This window comes from Ooceraea biroi, chromosome 7 (assembly GCF_003672135.1).
Source record: "Ooceraea biroi isolate clonal line C1 chromosome 7, Obir_v5.4, whole genome shotgun sequence".
Classification (NCBI taxonomy): Eukaryota; Metazoa; Arthropoda; class Insecta; order Hymenoptera; family Formicidae; genus Ooceraea; species Ooceraea biroi.
In genome coordinates, this window is record NC_039512.1 from 14,515,482 (window position 1) to 14,536,453 (window position 20,972).

The 20,972-nt window shown below is 44.6% G+C and overlaps 1 protein-coding gene across 1 annotated transcript in view; it reads right to left on the reverse strand.

The window, feature by feature from the left end:
* Positions 1-20,031, reverse strand: part of LOC105287585 (unconventional myosin-XV) — a 33,440-nt gene extending 13,409 nt beyond the window's left edge. The window contains exons 1-21 of the mRNA XM_026971230.1: positions 19,783-20,031; positions 16,214-16,295; positions 11,184-11,294; positions 9,315-9,403; positions 9,168-9,231; positions 8,980-9,089; positions 8,513-8,797; positions 8,255-8,432; positions 7,894-8,172; positions 7,486-7,815; positions 6,996-7,283; positions 6,769-6,926; positions 6,309-6,686; positions 5,798-6,141; positions 3,929-4,397; positions 3,658-3,860; positions 3,303-3,574; positions 2,986-3,162; positions 2,409-2,862; positions 1,354-2,150; positions 56-528 (exon numbers count right to left, since the gene is read on the reverse strand). Coding sequence (XP_026827031.1) covers positions 56-528; positions 1,354-2,150; positions 2,409-2,862; positions 2,986-3,162; positions 3,303-3,574; positions 3,658-3,860; positions 3,929-4,397; positions 5,798-6,141; positions 6,309-6,686; positions 6,769-6,926; positions 6,996-7,283; positions 7,486-7,815; positions 7,894-8,172; positions 8,255-8,432; positions 8,513-8,797; positions 8,980-9,089; positions 9,168-9,231; positions 9,315-9,403; positions 11,184-11,294; positions 16,214-16,234 — 5,480 coding nt within the window. The 5' untranslated portion in view covers positions 16,235-16,295; positions 19,783-20,031. The remainder of the gene's footprint in view (positions 1-55; positions 529-1,353; positions 2,151-2,408; positions 2,863-2,985; positions 3,163-3,302; positions 3,575-3,657; positions 3,861-3,928; positions 4,398-5,797; positions 6,142-6,308; positions 6,687-6,768; positions 6,927-6,995; positions 7,284-7,485; positions 7,816-7,893; positions 8,173-8,254; positions 8,433-8,512; positions 8,798-8,979; positions 9,090-9,167; positions 9,232-9,314; positions 9,404-11,183; positions 11,295-16,213; positions 16,296-19,782) is intronic.
* Between the last annotated feature and the right edge of the window lie 941 nt (positions 20,032-20,972).

The following is a 20,972-nucleotide window of genomic DNA, read 5'->3' on the forward strand; positions in this document are numbered from 1 at the left end:
GTCAAACAAATTTTCAGTAACTAATTACCAATCCACCAAATTTAAATAATCTTACCTCCATTTTCCAATGCGCACTGTTTTCGCTCTTCCATACGGATCGAGGAACGGCCTGGATTCTGAAGGATCGTGGGATTCCAAAGGTGGTGGCATCGGCGGAGGTGGTGGAACACCTTTGTTATTGCTAGAGTTTGAAAGATTGCTGTCCACGCTGCTCTTTCTGTTTTTCAGCTCGCTGAGAACGTTGGTAAAGTTGCTCTGCACGTTGTTCTTATTCAGATTAGTTCTCTTTACATCCATCTGCGCCGTAGACTTTCTGTCCGTCACTTTGCGATCCACACTAATCTTACGAGCGTAATCGGTGCTCGTCTTTCTGGTTTCGGAATTCTTCTTCGGTGGACTCTGGGATCTGTGAATTTGAGCCTTTACCGTCATCGTTTCTTGCCGTTGACTCATTGGCGTGGACAGAACGGATGTTCCCCTCTTCTCGCTTGACCATAGTTCACCGTCTTCGGGTTCCCTAAAGGAAACCTGATCGAAGAAAGGATGTTAGTTGGAGTTTTAAAGAATATTTCGTAGCGAAATCGGCTCAAGATTAAAATTTAAGATTAAAAAATTTCTTGGGCTACGATGAATCGATGAATAAGAGAGATTGTCTGATCCGGTTAGTCCTAATTCCGAATATCTTCCTTAGATTCTGCTAGATGATATATACATAATACTTCCGTAGTGATTGGAAAGCCACGATAGATGTTAGTTAAAACCAGTAGGTACCTTGGAGTAGCGTCCGATAGAATCATTAGGCCCCATATGGGCATCGATTGGGGGGGCTGGGGGGACAAGATTCATGCTTGAGGGGCCAGCGGGTAACACCGTGCTCTGGAAACACACACCCGTGCCGCGACGCGGCTCAAAAACCCATCGTCCGATCGTCCGAAACGATAATTTCGTTAAGAGTTAGCTTTCAAACACGGATATTGCCGGTTTCGGTTATTAATGGTGGATCATCGAGTTAAAGACAGTTACGTGATTATGAAACGCGATAACAAAAGCCGCGACGACAACGGTGGACTTTTCGTGATTGTGCTCACATGCAATGTCCGCCTCTGATCCAATTATCGTGATTCAATGGTGAAAAATTCGACATCATCAATCATAAATCATTTAAATCTCCATAAAGACTTGAGGTCGTTTAAAGAATTACATGTCTGAGAGATTAAAACCCTTCCGGATAACTATGTCTCATCCATTCTATCCGAATCACAATAAGTAGATTAACATTACTACTGATAAATCATGTAAGTCCCAGATATTAGGCTTTGTACACATATCTTGCTCTTTTTGTTAGTTTCTCACCGGTTGCTGTGCCGAGTTTTGCGGGCTCTGGACTAATAGTTGCTGCAGAGCTTGATTCTGCGCCAGCAGCTGCTGCTGTATCTGAATATTCTGCGCCATCGCGCTTTGCAGGAAAGCTCGTTGGAGATTTTGCTGGTACGCCATCATGTCGTTGGCTTGGCCGGGTGGTGAGTTGGGGTATTGCGGTAAACTGAGTCCTTGCATGCTGTAGATCGGAATCGGCATGAAGCCTGCACCCATGCTCATATTACTATTCTGAGCGGATGGAACTTGTTGAGTAGGACTGAACATCGGCATCATCATAGGCGGCGACATCATACTCTGCGCGATCGGGCTAAAATTAAATGCCGCGTTCTGATTAGGAATGTCCATGTTGCCGCCTCCTTTGATTTTTCTTGACAGTTCATCCGCGCCGATATCGGCATCCCCGTTCCTCGTCATCATTCTCCCGACAAAGTCATCGACGCTAGTTGGCTCAGTAGGTTGATCGTCAGTCCTTTGCACATTTTCAAAAACTGTTTGATGTCCAGGTGGCTTCGTATCGTGCGAACCCTTTATTGAAGCAGCTAAACTACGGGCATCCGATAACTCGTCGAGATTACCGTCCAGCACAGGCATGAAGAGATCGTCCAAGAACTGATCCACGTCGGAAGCCTGGCTGGGTACTCTCACGCGTCGCACGTGCGATGCCAGAGAAGGCGCCTCACTGGTATCAGACATGGCAGATGATTTTACACCATACTCACTCTTTTCGATGTAAGCGCGACTAGATTGGCTTCCCGGCAGCGCGCGTTTACCTGAAAGCGAGAGAAACGATTGATTCGCGCCAAGTTGATACAGAAAAAAAATTCAGTTACATAAATGGTGACTTTCTCCGCGATGGAAATTCTTTAGGAGTAAAGTATAGGTTGCGTAAGGGAGTGGAGCAGGGGTGCCAAGCGAATTCAGTAACGGAAGCATGACAATCTCGGGACGTTGAAATTATAATGTAATGCGTACGCAGCGTCAGGAGTGCTTACAGCTACATTCACCGATATTTGTTTTTATCTATTTACCAGGATATTGTGACTTGATAAATCTGGTTTGTGATCTAATGTAGCTCTTATCATCTTCCGACCTCCCGGTCTGACTGACGGACTGGATATCGGGATACTCAAAGTCGATCGTGAGATCTTCCTCCTCGATATTGGGTTCCGTGGTCCTCGTGACTCTGAAGCTGTACTTCCTCTCTTGCGCGATCTCACTGCGCGTCATGTATTCGACGTTGCTGACCGCGGGAGTCTCGCCGATCTTCTCCAAACTGTGATATCGTTCGTTCAATTTAGATGAGGACAGTCCGAGATTCGCGAGCTTTACCGGTGACGGTACGACTTCCGGTTGAAGTAAGTTGTCCAAACTTCGACTGCGCTGCTTCTCCTTTTCGAAATAGCGATCGTTTAGAGCGGATTTCCTCGACAATCCCATTTCCGTTGTAGTCTCCAAAATGGCCTCGTGCGATTGCTTCCGTATCTGCGTTTCCAAATATGACATAAGAATAACATATTGTGACGAAATACTTTTTACATTTAAATATGTAATTAAATTATACATTTATTTGTAAAAAATGAAAACATTCGTTAAACTAATACATACGGGTGGTTTTACAACAGGTGGTTGCGGCGGAGGAACGACTGGTCGTCTCGGCGCCTGAATTTCCGGCTCAACGGGCTTATCAACTGTTTTTAGCACTGATTTCCTTTCCAAAGGTTGGAAGGTCTTCAAGATGGGAATCTCCATTTCTTGTTCCAACTCTCGAATGACTTGGACATGCTGAAGAAAAACATTCCATTAATTTACAGTTAAAATTAACTCTTGATATTAATAAGCAGGTACTTTCTCTCTTTCTCTCTTTTAATATTAATTCTTATTAAATAAATTATCGCGTAAGTTTAATGCTGAAATCTTCTCACTTCTCGTTTCTTGATAGGCGGTAGGCTATTCCTGCGTTGTTCCAAGAACATGTGCTTGGCAGCTGGGAAAGCTGGTGCCAATTCCATCTCTGAAATCAAGTCTAGAACATAATCGAAGCCGTTGGTCTCTGTCACGATAGCATCTGGACCGTCCAGCTGGTTCCAAAGCGTAATAGTCCAACCGATGTTCTCCACCCCATGATTCCGAACTGCGAGATTCGCCAGTTCTTCGCACGTTGTCCACGAGTCTATCGCGCATGTAGTTGTCTCACCTGTAAAATGAGAGATATTGTTTATAATAAAGTCTCTGTTATCGCGTTATCTTGCTCTCACGAGTTTTTGAAAGTGATTTTACCGTCGTAGAAGCCAACGTTGAGCGCCATGTTGACGCGATTCCTGTTGGCTCGCCATTCTAGGACGCATGGCGGGTAATTCCTGGGTACTTGATGCACCGTTTGCTGATTATTATTCATTACACGGTACACCGTTCTCTCCCCTTGCAACAGCTTGCGTTGGCAGTAAGCCTTGTAGCCGTCGTAGGCATGATCGGAAACGTATCTGAGCAGAGAATTTTAATTACGGGCGATTGCAGCAATGCATCGCGCGTCCAATGACTAGGTACTTACTTTAGAAGATACTTGAATAGAGTAGCGCTAGGTTGGAACGCTGACAAGCAATTCGATAGCAGCAGCCATCCTCTCTCCTTGTTAGCATCGTTGTCATTCTTCCAGGTTTGATTCGCTAGCTGGCACAGTATCTCGTCCCGCAGCTTTTCGTTCACGATACCCTTGTTAACGATATAATCGCCTAGCGCCTGCTCCCGTTTGCCGTTAAGATTGTTCTCGTTCATAAAGCGTAGGATCATTTTGAAGATCATGAGAGAATCCGTGTAGTCTTGATCGCGCGCCTTCGCTAGGAACGGTGTTTTAATCGGTTCACGTTTCATTCCGAAGATGTGACTCTTGAAATAAATGTTGGTAAACTTTGAGAACTGATACTGGTCGATATCAGGCGGCAGAGTGTAGGCATAGGTCATCGGGATGACTTGGCCGACAACCTTGAGAAGATTTCGCTCGGTGTGCGTGGGTTGCCAATCTGATAATTATAAATAAATATGCAAGAAGTAAAAAGATGAAAGAACGAAAAATTTCAAATGCTTTTAACAATTTATAATATATATTTAAAGGTTGGTGTTATATTAGGTTGTTCATTAAGTTCTGCGGTTTTCTTGATAGATAGCGTTTGTTCATTGAAAAAGATAGCATGCATCGCCTGAACCGCGGATTGCCGCATACTCCGTGACAGGTTAGACAACGCTTGACATTTCGCCAGAGTCTTTGTTGTGTGTACGCGCTATTCATTGAAAATGGAGGATCAAAAGGTGCATTTTCGGCACATTTTGCTATTTTTCTTCCGCAAAGGAGTAAAAGCGACGGACGCACAACGTGAGATATGTGGCGTGTACGGGGACTCGGCCATAAGCGCTGACACTTGTCAGCGTTGGTTTGCGCGCTTTCGTTCCGGAGATGTGAACGTCTCCGATGCTGCTCGCTCCGGTCGTCCATCCACCACTGACGACGACCAAATCGTGGCCGCAATCAAAGCAGACCGACACCTGACGACGCGGGAGATCGCGGAGCGCTTCGACATCGCCCATACAACGGTTGCGCAGCGATTAAAACGGCTTGGGATGTCGAAAAAAGCAGATGTTTGGGTCCCTCACGAGCTCACCGAAAAGAACATTTTGGACCGCGTCATGATCTGTGAATCCCTGCTGAAATGGAACTCGCTGGAGGCCTTTCTCAAACGGGTGGTCACGGGAGGTGAAAAATGGGTGGTATATAACAACATTCGACGCAAGCGGTCATGGTGCGGTCCGGGTGAGTCGTCACAATCGGTTGCCAAAGCGGATTTGCATCCGAAGAAAGTGATGCTGAGTGTGTGGTGGGATTGGCGAGGCGTCCTGTACTTCGAGCTGCTTCCGCGCGGTCAGACCATCGACGCCGAGAAGCATTGCGCTCAGTTAGAAAAATTGAAGCAGGCAGTGGCGGAGAAGCGGCCGGAATTGGCGAACAGGAAGGGCGTTGTCTTCCACCACGACAACGCCAAACCACACACTGCTTTGGTGACCAAGAAGAAGTTGAAGTGCTTTGGCTGGGAAGTCATGCAGCACCCACCGTACTCCCCAGACCTTGCGCCGTTGGATTACCATCTGTTCCGGTCACTCGAAAACAATCTCGACGGGCAGCGCTTTAATTCAGTGGACGATATTCAAACGTACTTGAAGGACTTTTTCGCGCAGAAGTCGCGCGACTTCTACAAACGCGGCATTATGTCCCTTCCAGAACGTTGGCAGAAGGTGGTCGATCAAGATGGACAATACATTCTAGATTGAATAAATGTGTAAGTACAATAGATTTATGTTTTAATTTAGGGCAAAAAAACCGCAGAACTTAATGAACAACTTAATATAAGAGAAAGATAAAAATGCGAACCATCGAGTTTGCTGTAAATAAAGGCCAGTTCTGCAGGAATCTCCAAATGGTTTACACCAGCAACAGCTCGCGACGTTCTTTCCTGTTCCTCCCGTTGCTGTTTCGCCTTAGCTCGCTCCTTGCTAGCCCTTTCGATCTCCGCTCTCTTTGCCATTTCTTCCTTCAACATTGTGAATCTCTCTCGTTGCTTCATTCCTCTGTAAAGTTTCTGCGCCATTAGAGCACCCTTTCTCATCGCGCGGAACTGCTTACGTTCGCGGTAACCGCGATACACCGCTTGTATCAGCACTGTGCTCCGCGAAATATTGAGGAATCTCCTGCGTGCTAAGAAACCTCTCGTATATCTGCAAAACAATCATTTCCGCGTGAGTCGTGAAAAACAGATAAAGCAGAATGAATTAAAAAGAATTAATTAATATATTTATAATTATTAATATAATAATATTATTAATATATAATTCTTTTACGTACAAAATTATCTCTCTTATATCTTTTTTTATTGGACATGTACCTCTGAACTGTGATGGCAGCTCTCTCCAAAATCAACGCCCTGTTGTATTCCAGAGCTCTCTCCAGCGATTCGCGCAAGAAGACTCTCGTGAGCCCGAGCTGGTATTGCGATTGTGCCTCTTTCGGCGCGGCCTTGTCCAAGATAATTCTGCAAAGCTCCTTATTGGGCGCTCCTCTGGGCAAGTGCGTCGAGACGAGGTAACGATATCGATCCACAAAGTGCCCGAACAGAAGACGAACTGGGTAACCAGTTTTTCGAATGCGAATCGTTTCCAGCATTCCCGTGTATCTCAACTGCTCGAGCACGCAGGGCATATCGAATTTCATCGGCGCTTTCTCGGTGTTTGGCTTGATGCACCGGACAAACCACGGATTACACCTTTAAAGATTAAACGTTTGAAATCAATCATCTTGCACGGAATATCAATTTTATTAATAGAATCTGCCTCACAATCACTTACTGAGACATAGAATCTAAAAGCTGTTGAAGACTGTCGTGAAATCGGGCCGAAACTGTCGGAGTTCTCGGCTTCATCGTGACGAATCTGCCATTCGGCTTGTTCACCGTCTTGTTAGCTTCGTGGGTAGTCCTGACATGCTGGAACATCTTGCTGACCATCTGCAAACATCGTCACGCGTTATTGTGAAAAGCTGTTGGCATAATGATGAAGATAAAAAGGGAGCTTACCGTAATTTTGCTGCTGATTAACAACTCAACCACGTCCGGTCGCAAAGTGTCCCTGTTCTTATCCAGGAAGCCTTCTACGTTGTACCAGACTTGTCCAGCGTAGTGTCTGATCGCGAATTCGGCGGAGCTCATCCTGGGCCTCGAGTACAGCTCGCTTAGTGCGTGATTGTAGTGGCATTTCTCCAAGAATGAAAGATCCGTTGCTTTGGGAAAGTTGCTTTCATCGTCCAACAAATGAAGAATGCCTACTGGTTTTTTGGCGATTAAATGGATGACTGGTAGATTGTCCTGCGATAGACAGATAGATAATCTTAAATTATTTCTGAACATTGATTCCATCTCATTGTCAGATAAAACACATGTTTGAATAATATTAATTTAATTTTTCTAAATAAATAAATTTCGAAATATTCTACAATTGGATTTTCGCTCTTTCTCGACTAAGGAATTTAATTTTACAGTATAAAGCAGTTGCTAACATTAACATTACCGTATAGTTGATAGTAGTCCAATCGATTTTCTCCTTTGCGTATTCCTGCTGCTCGAGCTTGAAAATGTGCTTGTTAAAGTAAAACTGCAGGTTCTCATTCGCGTAGTTGATGCACAATTGCTCGAAGCTGTTCTCCGTAAAATTTTCAAAGCCGAAGATGTCGAGGATCGAAATAGCGGCAGTTTGCTTCGTGCCTTTGTAGACGATGTGATTGACGCGGGCGACTAGCCACGAAAAGAGCGAACTGTACAGAGCTTTCGCGAAAGCGTCCCTGGCATCAAGAGCTTGGTCAATATTCAGGGCCGTGAAGACCCTCTCGTTTCTCGCTTCCTATAATAATGAGTGGATAAATTGATTTTAGATGATTTCTCTTGGAGATGTATATCGATCAAGTGAAAATTGTCTTACTGTCGTCTTTGTAGTGAGCGCTCGAATGATACCGTCGGAATTCACTTGAAGTAGGTGTGCCGCCCAACGTATTTCAGCGTCGGAACCGACTTCCACACCTTCCTGGCCGTGTCTCATTTGCTTCCGGTGAAAGTAGACATTGCCCAGGTGTAATACGCTGGCTAAGATCTTGAAAATTGTGTCCTGCTCCTCGGACGTGAAACCTAGGACTTGCATGGCCGACAGGAGCGCCTTGAAGTCCTGAACGTCACTCTTGCCATCTATCTCGCAGTTTCCGCCCTGAAAAAAACATCGAGATATTATATTATCAATAATTTGACAATCCACCTTCGCCAAGATGAGATACAGAAATTTTAGGTACCTGATTTAAATAAAAGTACTTGTCCGGTGTGAGAAGACCGTATTTATCCCTGAGTTGCTGATCGAGTCCAGCTAAAAGCTCGTAGAACACGTGATAGTTTCTCTCCTCCGAAGCCTGAGTTACTATTCTACTCTTTTCTAGAAGATACTGTGTTATTCTACCGCCTATGATCGCACCGCTGAGAAACAAAAAGATTGTTTAAAATCGTGTAACTGCGTACGATAAAACTACGCTATTTTACGTCTTAATATTACTCACTCTCTGAAGTGGACCTCCAAGTACTTTCCGAATCGACTGCTATTGTCGTTCCGTGGCGTCTTGGCATTCCCAAAGGATTCCAGGAGCGGCGTCGCTTCAAGAATCTGCTCGGTGACGAGATTATTCGGGGCGCGATTGACCGCCGCGAGATATTGCATTACTAGCTTGGTGGACTCCGTCTTTCCCGAGCCGGATTCGCCGGAAATGACGACCACTTGATTGGCACTAGCATTATTGGCCGCGGTTACCTGGCTGTACGCGGAAGAACCCACGGCAAATAAATGCCTGCAAACGATGACCGGTTAAAGCAGCGCACTTTGCTTCTAACATTATACATTGCTATTTTCAATTGTTATATTATTCAATTGTTATAATATTTTCACTTGAATGTTGATGTACCTTGTAACAACTAATTTGCTGAAAGTCATAAAAGTTGCTGGAAATTATAAAAGTTGGTTGATACTCACGGCGGAAGTGTCCCAAGGATCCGTCCCTCGTAGAGCTTCACCTGGTCCAGCCCGTAAATGTCGAACATCTTGTACGGATTCACCGCTACGAGGATACTTCCTGTGTACGTCTAAAAAAAATTCATGATCAAATGATTAATTGACTTGCCAACGGGATAGTAATTTAGTGAGTCAATGCGGACACATACGTAAATCAGTTCTTTGTCGTAACGGATCTTCAAGTTCCATAATAGCGACGCCTCGTTCAGATCTCTAAAATCAATTTGAATTGTTTAATAATTACATGTCGTAATTACGAAAATTAATGAGCAGTAATATAATATTGGGAGACTCACGTCAACTGAATCATATCCTCCACACCATTTTGACCCAAGTCCTGCCTCGGCTTTACCCCGCTCAGATTGGTGAGAGTAAAGACTTGCGGCTTAAACACATAATTGCATGCAATTATTCGCCGCATGAAGATTCAGAGTGACCGAGACGCCAATACCATGCATTTGCATAATTTTCATGACAACTCGCGAGTACGCGATTACACGACAATTTCCATTCACGGTTTCTAATAGCGTGCCGGGGAAACACGGGAGAAACCCTTAAAAACGCGCGACTTTCCACTCGAAACGAATTTTGCGACCGTTCTTGTCACATTTTCTCGGCGTGGCTTGCGAGGAGAATGTCCGACAAAAAAGGAGGATTCGTGTGAATTCACATAAGAGAGAGAGCCACTCACGTGAGACCTAACCGGATACCGGCCCGTCTACGTTTGCAGTTGCTATTCCATTGGCGCCAGCGACAGCACGCTGTTCATTACGGATTAATAAAATGGCATCAGGTTTCGAGAAGTTAGAACTGGTACATTATTCGTGCGTTCAAATGCAAAAACGCGAACAACAATTTCAATTCGCGATAAGCAATTGCAAGCCTGCACGCTGAGTCAAAAATGTATTTCTGTGCAAAGTATTCAGAACCGCTACAGTTCTAAAACAATATGAATTGAAACATTCTCTTATTTTTTTTTCTTCAAAGAAAGCTTCTCCTAACCGGAAAACAGTTTTAAAAAAAGGACAAGAATTTGCTTATAAAATAATAAAAAAGTCATAAATTGATCCGTTGTAATCTTCTAAATTTACCTACACGGTAAATTTACTCTATTTTTCTAAAATCATCTGGTACGCCTTACGCCAATGTTCGCTGTCATCTATAATGGGACACCGGTGAAGTGCAGTGCTGCAACTAGTGCACGACAATACGCGCAGGGAACACAAAGCAGACAGGGCAGGAAAAACGCGTTGTTAGATGGCCTGCGATGAGTATCGGTTGCATAATGACCTGGTTGACTCGCGTTAATGACGCGCGTGAATAACCATCGTGCGGCTCCCATTTCACTTCGCCGCTCGTACAACTCCTTTAAATTCTAGCGGTGCCCACGAGGGAGAGATCGATGACCAGCGGCATGATTCAAGGTCCACGAACTTGAAATTCGCGTGCGAGCGTGAGGGACAAAAAAGTGCAGAAGGTGGAAACCAGACTATTGTAAAGCGGGCGTGAGCGCGACACGAGAGTTGCGGCTCCCGTTCTTGTTTAACGTGACATTCAAATGCATAAAACCGCGCTAGAAAGTGGACGATCGACAGCCGGAACAGTTTGAAATAAAAACATTTCAACTCTGAACAGTTCGTACAGTTTGATCGGAACTGACAGTGGAACTTTCGTTTGCGAACGTTCTACTTACACCGCGATACACCGCTGGTTCTTCTTTGATTTTTTTGTTTGCTCCAAATACAGATATTCGATCCATTTTCTTCGAGCTGAATCGTGCGACTTTATATATTGGCAATTTTATATTCAACAATAAATTTATATATTTAAAATATCAATTATAACTTTCACTTTGGAATAAAAGTGTTACTTATATAAATATTTCGGCACGAAGAGAATATGAATATATGTCACGTAAATAATTTTGCTTTGAATAACGTCATTCTCAGAAAATACTACATGTATAATTGTTTGTTTGTCCTCCTGCAGTTTCGAAACATCTGCGTTATTGTGTCGTGTAAAAGAACCTACTTTATCTACTGAAAGCGTTTGTTTAGCCTGCTTTTTTGTGGCCATATTGGTTCCTTTCAAATTTACCGTTTCCATAATTATGCATGGTTAATGTATAGATGATAATTAAACGCTTTCTATTCAAATTATCTTACCTTGCTGGCTATTACCGCCTGCACCGAAAGTACATTGGCGGCTCTATGGTATTCCAACACTTCGCCTGGTAGCACATGACCCACGCCAGGGTCGAACCACACCAACTCACCCTGCACGTAAGATAATTATACTTTAAAAAGGTGTAATTAAGTAAAACGTAGATGTTTTATAATGTCTGGTATTGTTCTAGTAATTGATGCTTACAGAACTTATTCCTTATTTAAATTTGTCTACCGTAGTCTTTTTCTAAGAAAATGAGACACTTAAGTTTTCTATTAATTATTTATGACATAATGTGATTTTACTTTCTGTATACGTTTTAAAGATTGTGCAAAAAATAAAAAGTTCTTTATTCAGTTATCAGCAAAGAAAGAAAGCACATTGGACGTGTACAATCAAAAGAATTGACAGCGAGAACTCTCGTTGTCCTCCTAATTGTAAGTTAAACGTTTAAGCAAACTCTATACAATATTCTTTCGCTCGTCCAGTAACGCTGCGTTTAGAATCAAAAACTTCAAATCTTCATTACAAATCTCAATTTTACTCTTTCGAACCGTTTTCAAATTCCACGACGGAAAACTGCGCGTGGACGAAGAGGTCTGCACTTTTCGCCTTCCGGTGCAGAAACCGAATATTGATGATGGTGTCTCCGGAGAATTGGACCGCGCGCTATTGGCATCGCTCAACGCTCTTACATGCGTCGAGACGCGAGTTGCCGTTTTTCTCACATAGTTCGATCTCTCTTTGTTCTGTTTGGTTAATGTTCCACTGTTTGGCGCTCTTTTCGGCTCGTCCACGTTCCGCGTCGAAAGTCCCGTTGACGAAGTCTTCCGTCCGATCTTCACGTAACTCGGTAACGTCGTCGGTCTGATTCCCGTCTTCGGGGTTCCCTTCTGTCCTTCCAGCAGTCCACTCTGCGACTTTGACCTGCATTTCACTTGTCTATCGCTAGTAGACTCTTTCGGCGGATGCATATTGCGGGACCAGGACTCTGTTCTTGAGTCTCTTCTCCTGGACCAGGTCGAGTCAGCGCGGCAAGCTGTCTTTGTGTCCTCCTGATCGTTTCTTCTCGCTTTAAAATTGCGCCATCGCTCAATGTCCGTTTTGGAGACCAGTATAGCATCGTGCCTGATCTTAACTACGTCTTGATCTCGATCTTGATGCATCCTTCGCTCCAGGGAGTCCATCTGATCTACGTTGCTAATTATCCTTCGCCTAGACATCGTTCTGTCAATCGGTTCCAGCTTCTCTTCACGAGGAGTTTGTCTAGAGGCCTTGCGTGTAACCTTGGCATAAATATCGTCACCATTGACGTCATCTGCGAACCTGGACCGATCAGGTGGATCGGGTACGGGATCTCGCAGGCGTCTGACTGCTTTCGTCGCAATCTCCGCGCGCTCTCCGCTTGCCTTCGATCTGGAGAACCTCGTCAAGCTGTTCGAGGAAGTTGCAGAGTCGCGTAACGTCACCGCGCCAGTCGGTAGCGACATTTTTCGTCTTCGAATCCTTCCATAGATCGGCGCTTCTCTTCCAGCAGTTTCCCTCGTCCTCGTAGAAACATACTCGTCGACTCGAGACGTTCGAGAAGGATGCAGGATCTTCGGCAAGGTCGACGGTCGCGTGAGATCGCGATCGGCGTGGCGTGAATTTTCGAAATTCGAGGACGTTCTCGCAATGTCTTTCAGCTGCGAGCTCGCTTCCACGCTGACGCGACGTCGCAGGATGTCTTGTCTGGAGACCCTCTTCAGCAGCGAGGAAGCATGTTCGGATCCATCCTGACGAGTTCTCTTGCCGATCGACGGCAGAGTCCTCGGCCTCTTTATCTGATCCTTCTCCGCGGGGTGAATTGGCTCGATTTCATCTTTCACGCATCTGCGCCGCAGAATTTCCTTCCTGGAAACGGCCAGGCCGCGTGGCACCGTGTAAAAGTGCTCGCGATCCTTGCTCGCGATTACTCGCGATCGATCCTTCGTGTCCTGTGACGGCCGCGCGGAAGCTCGGTACCGCCTGTTCCTCGCTTCCGGCGCGCCGTAGGAATCCGGGGCGGAATTCGAATCTGGGTCTGGGCCGCTACCGCTCGCATTATGCAACACGCGTCCGCCGCGGCCGGATAACGGTTCCCCGCTCGCGTAGAAAGCTTCCGAAGACTGCGGCGAAAAGTGACTCCGCGGGGTCGACGATCGACCCATGGACCAGCGCCGTTGCTCTTGCTGCTGTTGCTGTTGCTTCGCGCCTGATCGCGGCGGATCCACGTTGACCATCGCTGGCGAGGATATCGGCGATCGGCCACGCGCTTCATGTGCAACACGCCAGACGGATCGTTCACCGCCTGCTTTCTCGCTGAGATTTCTCTATTCGCGGAACGCCTCTTTGCTCGTTACCGCTGAAAGACTTCCCTTTACTCTTGCGCACGCATCTCGTGCCGAGTTGGAGCTGAGCTGAGCTGAGAACGCAAATTTCGTACTCCTTATTAGCGTCACGTTCGTCATCTAAAAGATAAAAAGATACATATATATGCGAGTGGGATTTGTTGCTGTTGAAATTTTCATCGATCTCCCTTGTCGTTCTCCACATGGGAGCTCATTCTCCCGGCTCGCTCAATTGAAGTAACAACCTCCTCGTAAATGATGAACGCAGGTAGCGTTTAAAGTCAATGTCCGCTACGCAGTTCTCTCGGATGCACCGAGTTGCCGAACACACGCGATACATGTTTTTTCACTCGCGATTGTCGAAAGACATTCGAGATGCACGTAACGTACGTAAGATTTATTAACACAAGCACAGGTAGCCCTACACATTTCTGTTATTTATCATTCGCTACTCGTTGGCAGCTTAATCACTCGTGCGTGGCACAGTTCCAACGTTGCTTATAACACAGAACCGAAAAAGAATACACGGAGCAAGCACATCGTTGCGGTCACTTGAACAAGTTTTCAGTTAGATACCAGTTGTTTAGCCGCGTGGAGAACCGTTTCGTCATTTAACTGCAATGCCGCATTCGCGACCAGCAAAACTACGTCCGCATCAAGTTTTCCCGTTTCCAGTTGAAGCATCAACGATGGAACTCGAACTCGATCCTCAAACATTTATATCGAATAAATCGATACTCGTTGCTCGAGACTCCGGAGTCTTCAAGTTGATTTCCCGAGTAACATTCCGTACATCATTTCTCATTTTTGGCTTATTATTTTTCTTGCATTTCAGATTTATTTACAACTGTCGCGACAGGATCTTATCGAGAAGTCTCGACACGATTGCGATCGCGATTCGTTGGATGGGGTCCGCGTCGTCGCGCATGTTAAATTCGATTTAAAGGAGTTTCGAGGCCACGCAAGCTCTTATCGGGCTCATTGGGTCAGTCGGCAAAAAGTCCATGCTGCACACGCGGAATTCGTTAACGGCGTGCCCGTGATGTCCTCGGTCTCCCTGATGCTCCCGTCTTCCTGCGATTGTCAAAACTGACTACCTTCGCGGGGTGTCTTCAGCAGGAAGAGAGCCTCCTTCCTTGAAGCCGAAGACGATCGTGCGATGCGGACGCTAGGATGTTCGACGCGGCACTGGAAGTTGTACACACACCTTGCTCTCCGCAACAATTGCCTCGGGTATGCAGTGGCGTATGCGTTTTTAATTGAGACACGTTAATTAGGCCGTGCCTGAAAGCGGCCCACATTCCCGATCGCGCCGATCACCGCTGAAATGATCACCTCTTCCTCGTCCGGGTGTTTCGTCGACCTTTCTATCCTTCCTATTGTCAGACCGATCTCGGTAACAGCTGCCATTCACGTTCAGGCTATTGTTTTTCAGACTGACACGTGAGACGACGAAATCGTGCTCTACCGACGCCAGTGGATCGAAGCGCTTTGGGGTGGAACCAAGCGTGCCTCTCTTCTTATATAAATTACGCGCTAAATACGCGCGCGCGCATGCACATACATGCACGTACGTTGCATATGAACTGCAGGAGGCGCAGAAACGCGAAGGGAAGCGATTCTGCCTAGCGGCCGTGGCGAGTTGCAGAAGAGCGATAGAAATTGTCGATTGCGGAACGCGACGACGCGCAACCTTAAGATGGGACGAGATCGTTTTTCCTCCCCCGACAGTGGCACATTGACTTATTGGCGTTGCTCAAATTTTTTTTTTTTTGCTTTACTTATCTACCAGGGTATCCTTATCCAACTGCATCGGTCTTCCTTCCCTCTGTCCCTCGAGCAATCTGGGATTGAAATTTTGCTCGATCGGAGCGTTCATTAAATCTCTAGCGGTTCCGTATCCTCATTTTCGATAATGTCAGTTATTTAATGCACATTTCAATTTCGTTAATATCGTACGCTCGCTCCGTTGGAATGCTTCCTTAATTATCCCGCCGTTCATTATTCGCGATTGAATGCACGGGGAGCGAAGTAAAAGTGAGAAACCTGCTGCATTAGCGGTCGCGATGCATCTGCATTCCGGACACGTGTACGTAAGGAAATTTTTGAACCCCTCCCCCCCCCCCGCCCCACGCTCAACGATATATGCTGTCGATGTATCGCAGTCTACGGAGCTGATAAAGTAGTTGGAACTGTTCGAAACTGGCCGCGAGCAACGTTCCAGGTGTTTCTCAGCGCGCAGTCCGATAAAAGGACACGTTTTCTCTGTCGAGTTAACTGTATAAGCCAGTCTCGTTCTCTTTATGAGGCGGACGATCGGCACACGGGTCAATTGTTAACTAACATCGGAAGACGTTGGACGAGGGCGTTTGAAAGTGGCTGCTGCGAGCAGCGATGTAATTGCGTGTGTGCAGATCATTGACTCCGACCACGCAACGATCCTATAACTGCGATCGTGACCACGTAAATATTGTGCAATGTCGTGATCATTCAAAATTGCCTGTGTAGTCTCCGAGGAGTTGCAACACTTGAAACGAGTGATTAACAACGTTGAGAGCCTCTATTCTTGCTTCTCGGCACTATCGTAATTCGAAAAACGTGTTGCAATCGTTTAGAAGGAACTTATGATAAATCAGAAATTATGATAAATATCAGCTTACCTTCTGCCACTCCGTATACATCTTGAAACGTTAAATATATCTTCGTGTAAAAATATCCGTCATGTTGCACAGTCTGTCTCTCCTGAAACAGAGTAATCAATAGATTATTTTGTGTGACTCGGATATTTATAAAATTTATTGTCGATCCTTAACTTCCAGTTTCTTTTTAATTAAGTATTGTTTGAATGCGCGTAATGCTTGTTAATTTTTGATATTTAATGATGTACGCGCGCGGAGAAATAATATTACGCCGATTGCACGTAACGGAAGCATGTCCAAGTGTCCCGCAACTTCCGGTATAGTTCAAAGAATATCGATGATCAACTCAAAGTTCTTCTATAGCTATGTAATAATAACGAATTCTTCTGCTATATCTTCTGCATTACAGTGACGATGAAGTGTACGTTTGTGTCGCTTGTACTCAATACTGAAGCTAAAAGAAGTTGTAAATATAAAAATATTATTTTGTTATTGCAACATTCACGCAAATATCAAAATCCACAAGCAGCTATAGCAACATTAGAAGTCTATCCTATACTTAAAGAAACATTAGTGAACGCGGCTTGATATCGATCATAATTGCATGTTCGGAAATGTGGGAAGTGTCGCAACAAATACTCAGCTCCGCAAGATCGAGATACGCATTTAACCATGCATGTATCTGTATCTCCATGACACATACTGGATATCTGCAGACACTATTTATACATTCTACTGCAGAGAATCATGACATCATTCCTCTATCGCTTTTTTTAAAGCGCGTTAAAAGAGTTTTAATAATAGAATCGAGCATCACATCTTGCTACGTTATTGCAATATCTTCATCAGCTAATTCCATCATTGTTTTGTTGTTACTATTGACACATTAAAAAGAGATATTTAAAATTAAAATTATTTTACAAACTGCTTTGCATAAGAAGAAAGTTAGAATTATTATTCTTCATGAAGTTCTTCAGGAGGCTATATCATGCAGATCCGACCCTGCAGATTGCAACGTATGAGTGAGCATATATAACACTCACGTGCATCGAATGCGGTGCTCTCGACGCGCGGATAAATCTCGCGGGTACATAAAGTAGCTTCCAGTAAAAGTAGCAAACGGCGTCCTTCTCCGCGTGCTCACCGCGGAATGCATTTCACAATTTTATGCTAATTTCGTTGGTCACCCTCGATCTGTGACACGTTCGCAAACGAGAAGAACGCGTAGGCTATATTCGATAGCAGAAACTGCAAGAGGACAATGGCGATTTGCCCTTTCGACACCGCTGATTGTTCATTGTCCGCCAGGCTGGAGTCTTCTATCATCGGCTCTTTCGGCGACCCGAGTCACTGGAAAACGGCAAAATGGCCGACCGGTTTTGCGACGTGATATTCCGTGTCGTGCGTCATCCTTCTATCTTCTATCAAGAAGAAGATGTATGTAACAAAATAATGAGTCTCGCGTAAAGGGCACTAGATATTTAGGATTAAATTAGAATAAAGATCGTTTGGGAAATTTTCATTAGATTCCACCAAAGATTTGAAAAAGAGTTAAAAAAGTATGCGTTTTTAAATGAACAAGTTTTGTACAACTGAGCGGCGATAAGAAAAGAATGACAAATAATCGCAGCTTATACTTGAAAGTAGGTATATCAATAGCATATATTGCTTCGCCGCGTGACTCGAGGGGGTAAAACCTCAAGGAAATAATGCACGTCTTTCTTCGTCTCTCCTTCTGTCCTTCTCTCCCGCAATAATCTCGTAGAGAGCGTTAATGGCAGCGAGAGAATAGGAACTTTGCGATGCAAGTTATCCAGGTCAGACAGAGAAAGCAGCAGCTCGCGACTGCGGTGATACAAGGATCTTATGTAATTCATAATCGCGCATCTCTCTTTCTCTCCCTTTCGCGACTATCGAAATAACAGTCTGTCAGATCATGCGCCAGCCTGTCGCTTGTATGTACAACCAGTTTGTTTCAAAGTCACTGGTTAAAACTGCTTGTCCGATTCACCGTAACGCGGACTCAAATGGACTGATTGTGAGTGTCTTTTGCGTATAAAAATTCAAGTGTGACTAGCCGATAAGAAAATAACTTTTACAAAGCACTTTCTCTCCCCGAGAAATATTCATTATTTCTTCCGTATCATTCACACACAATCGGACTTTCCAGCAACGCGATGGCAATTTGTTCGCGTGCGATCGCGCTACACGCGTGCGTGTGTTCCTCTGGCATCAGTCATTTCCGCCTGTCATTCTCCTTATAAATAACGCTATAACGATTTCAAAGTGTAAAATTCGTAGCATCGAAATTTTGAATAATTCCTTGATTATATAAAATCTTCCGGTATCATCTCAATATTACCGTTGCATGACGAAGGATAAGCAGTTGGAAATATCTGGACTATATTATCGTAATTGTATAAATTTCACGTAGTTTGTACGTATTTGTTTCCGTTTCTGCATTGCCGAATAGAAGGTGCTAGGGAAGAAGTGCGTCGCCTCGCCTTCTCTCAACTTTCCACGATATGAATGGGTGTCATTAACGGGGACAACATCTTCCATAGTTGCAGATGAACGCATTGTTCTTGAATACTTTCGCCTAATCGATTGAAGTGTCGCGCGCTGCAAGCGCGCCACTTTTATGTCAATTGCACGAATGCGCGTGAACTTTGTTCCAACATTTGCGAAGTAGGCGACTCTTCGTGGCACTCGAGTTATCGATCAGGCTCGTGTCGCACTATGTTATTACATGCATTTAGATTATTTGGACTATTTGTACCAGCTGCGAGATTTATTTATGCTTATTTTACTATTAATTTAATTGTTTCTCACGTTATGTTTCATTGTAGCTCACGGTATCTCACAATTAACAACGAGTACAAGCTGCCACGAGCTGCAAGGTAGACCCAAGCTAAATTTCTTGATTCTCAACTGGTCAGGTGAGATTTTGATGCATAAGAAATGCTAACTTAACCTTCGTCCGTCCCTCAAAACAGGTATAAGATCAGGAACTGAAGTTTATGGTACCTACATATACCCGAATTCACATATGTACATATTTTTAGATATAAAAATAATTTTTAGTCTAAAATTTAACAGATCGTTTAGAATTTATTCATGTATAGTAAGCCAGATTTTATATTTTTAATAATGACATATAAATTGCAATAAAATACAAACTTTTATTATATATATATAACCATATATAATATAAAATAGATATATTATTAATATTATCATTCAAACTATTACATATTATCCTCACATATTTGCGATGATACTGTTTTATGCGAAAGCCTGCGCTCCGACACTATTGTTGCTCCAAGATGACAACATTTTAGAGCAACATTTTACGGAGTGTGATGATAAAAGACAACTTTAAGTCAAACTCGTATCGCTTAGCATCGATTATATCAATTACGAGCGCGACGATACGCAATTGTGCAAACAGCTCGGAGAAACACCTCGCCTCAGCAGGCATCGATGTCTCCGCAGCGCGAAGTCTCTGATACCGCTTATGCGGGAGATATCAATTGTGACTCTGATTGCGACTCGACTTTCTCAGGCTTTTCCCTGCGATCGAGACTCACTTGTAATGCCGTGGACGTATCGTTGGTCCTCAGAGAGCAGCAATATCCTAACACGAACTAGCTGGAACGATCAACTGAAAGAGAGAATTTTCAGTCAAATTATTCACGAGATCCACGCGGACTCTACGAGATCGCGGATCGAGAGGAACGCGCGCGTGGCAAGATCCGCAAAATAATGGATTACACTTTGTGCACACGGTTTTACGAATTGTTCCGAGATGATTCGCGAACTGCGAGCCCGCTCCGATTGTCGCGATTCTAATTTTTCGTTTCGAGCGTTGCGGACGATCGAGCAACGACTGCTTCCACGACGCGATTCCGGATCGTGGTATGCGGCCACTCGACCTCGCCTAAGAGGAAGGTAGCTTGTATTGCCACCACGAGGAGCCACCGTACGCCGCGTGTGTACCGTTATGCACGCGGTCTCAGGGTACAGGTGGTCCCAGACTTCAAACTTGCAAACCTGTTTAGCTGAGAGACTTGTGGCGTGGCTGGTACAGGAGTGCCGCACTTTGAAACGCCCTGTAAATCGCCGGCATGATAGCGGTGTACCTAGCGTCTTGGAATCCTGACGCAATGCTGCCTGTGAAGTTAATTGAAATTTATTCGGGGACAGATACATTTATGGGGAAATAGGTGGGAGAGAGTTCACGTCTCGTGGTCCTCTCATAAGAATACCGCAAATATGTTTCGGGCCTGTGTTTGGGCCGGCCGTGTATCACACGCGTGCGCCACGTTGCAGGTGCGCACAGGTGCGCGCGTTTCCTTACCTTACCTGCACCTTCTCCAAATACGATACGCACAGATAGGTTTCGCACTACACGTCCCCTAGAATCCCTCAAAGAGGTCATCTAATCGGCCGTTGTCCTCGAGACCTGAAGTGGGACCCGTTTTCCGAGATTTCCATTATTCACTTTCGAAGAAACCGGAACCTTGACTGGACCCAGACGTTAACGAAATTGACAGAATTCCTTACAGTCTAAAAAGTAGAAGGTGGGGATACTAGTAGTAGTGCTTGAACGGTGAAGCTGGATGATTCAGAGATTCTAATAACTGTATGTAACGTCATGTTAATGTTGGATAATAATTTAATTATTATCCAACATTATTATTTAGTTTTAAGAAAAAAACATGATTCAGATCATTGAAAGAAATGTAAACAGTCAGATCGTGAAGCTTGTCTTTGATAA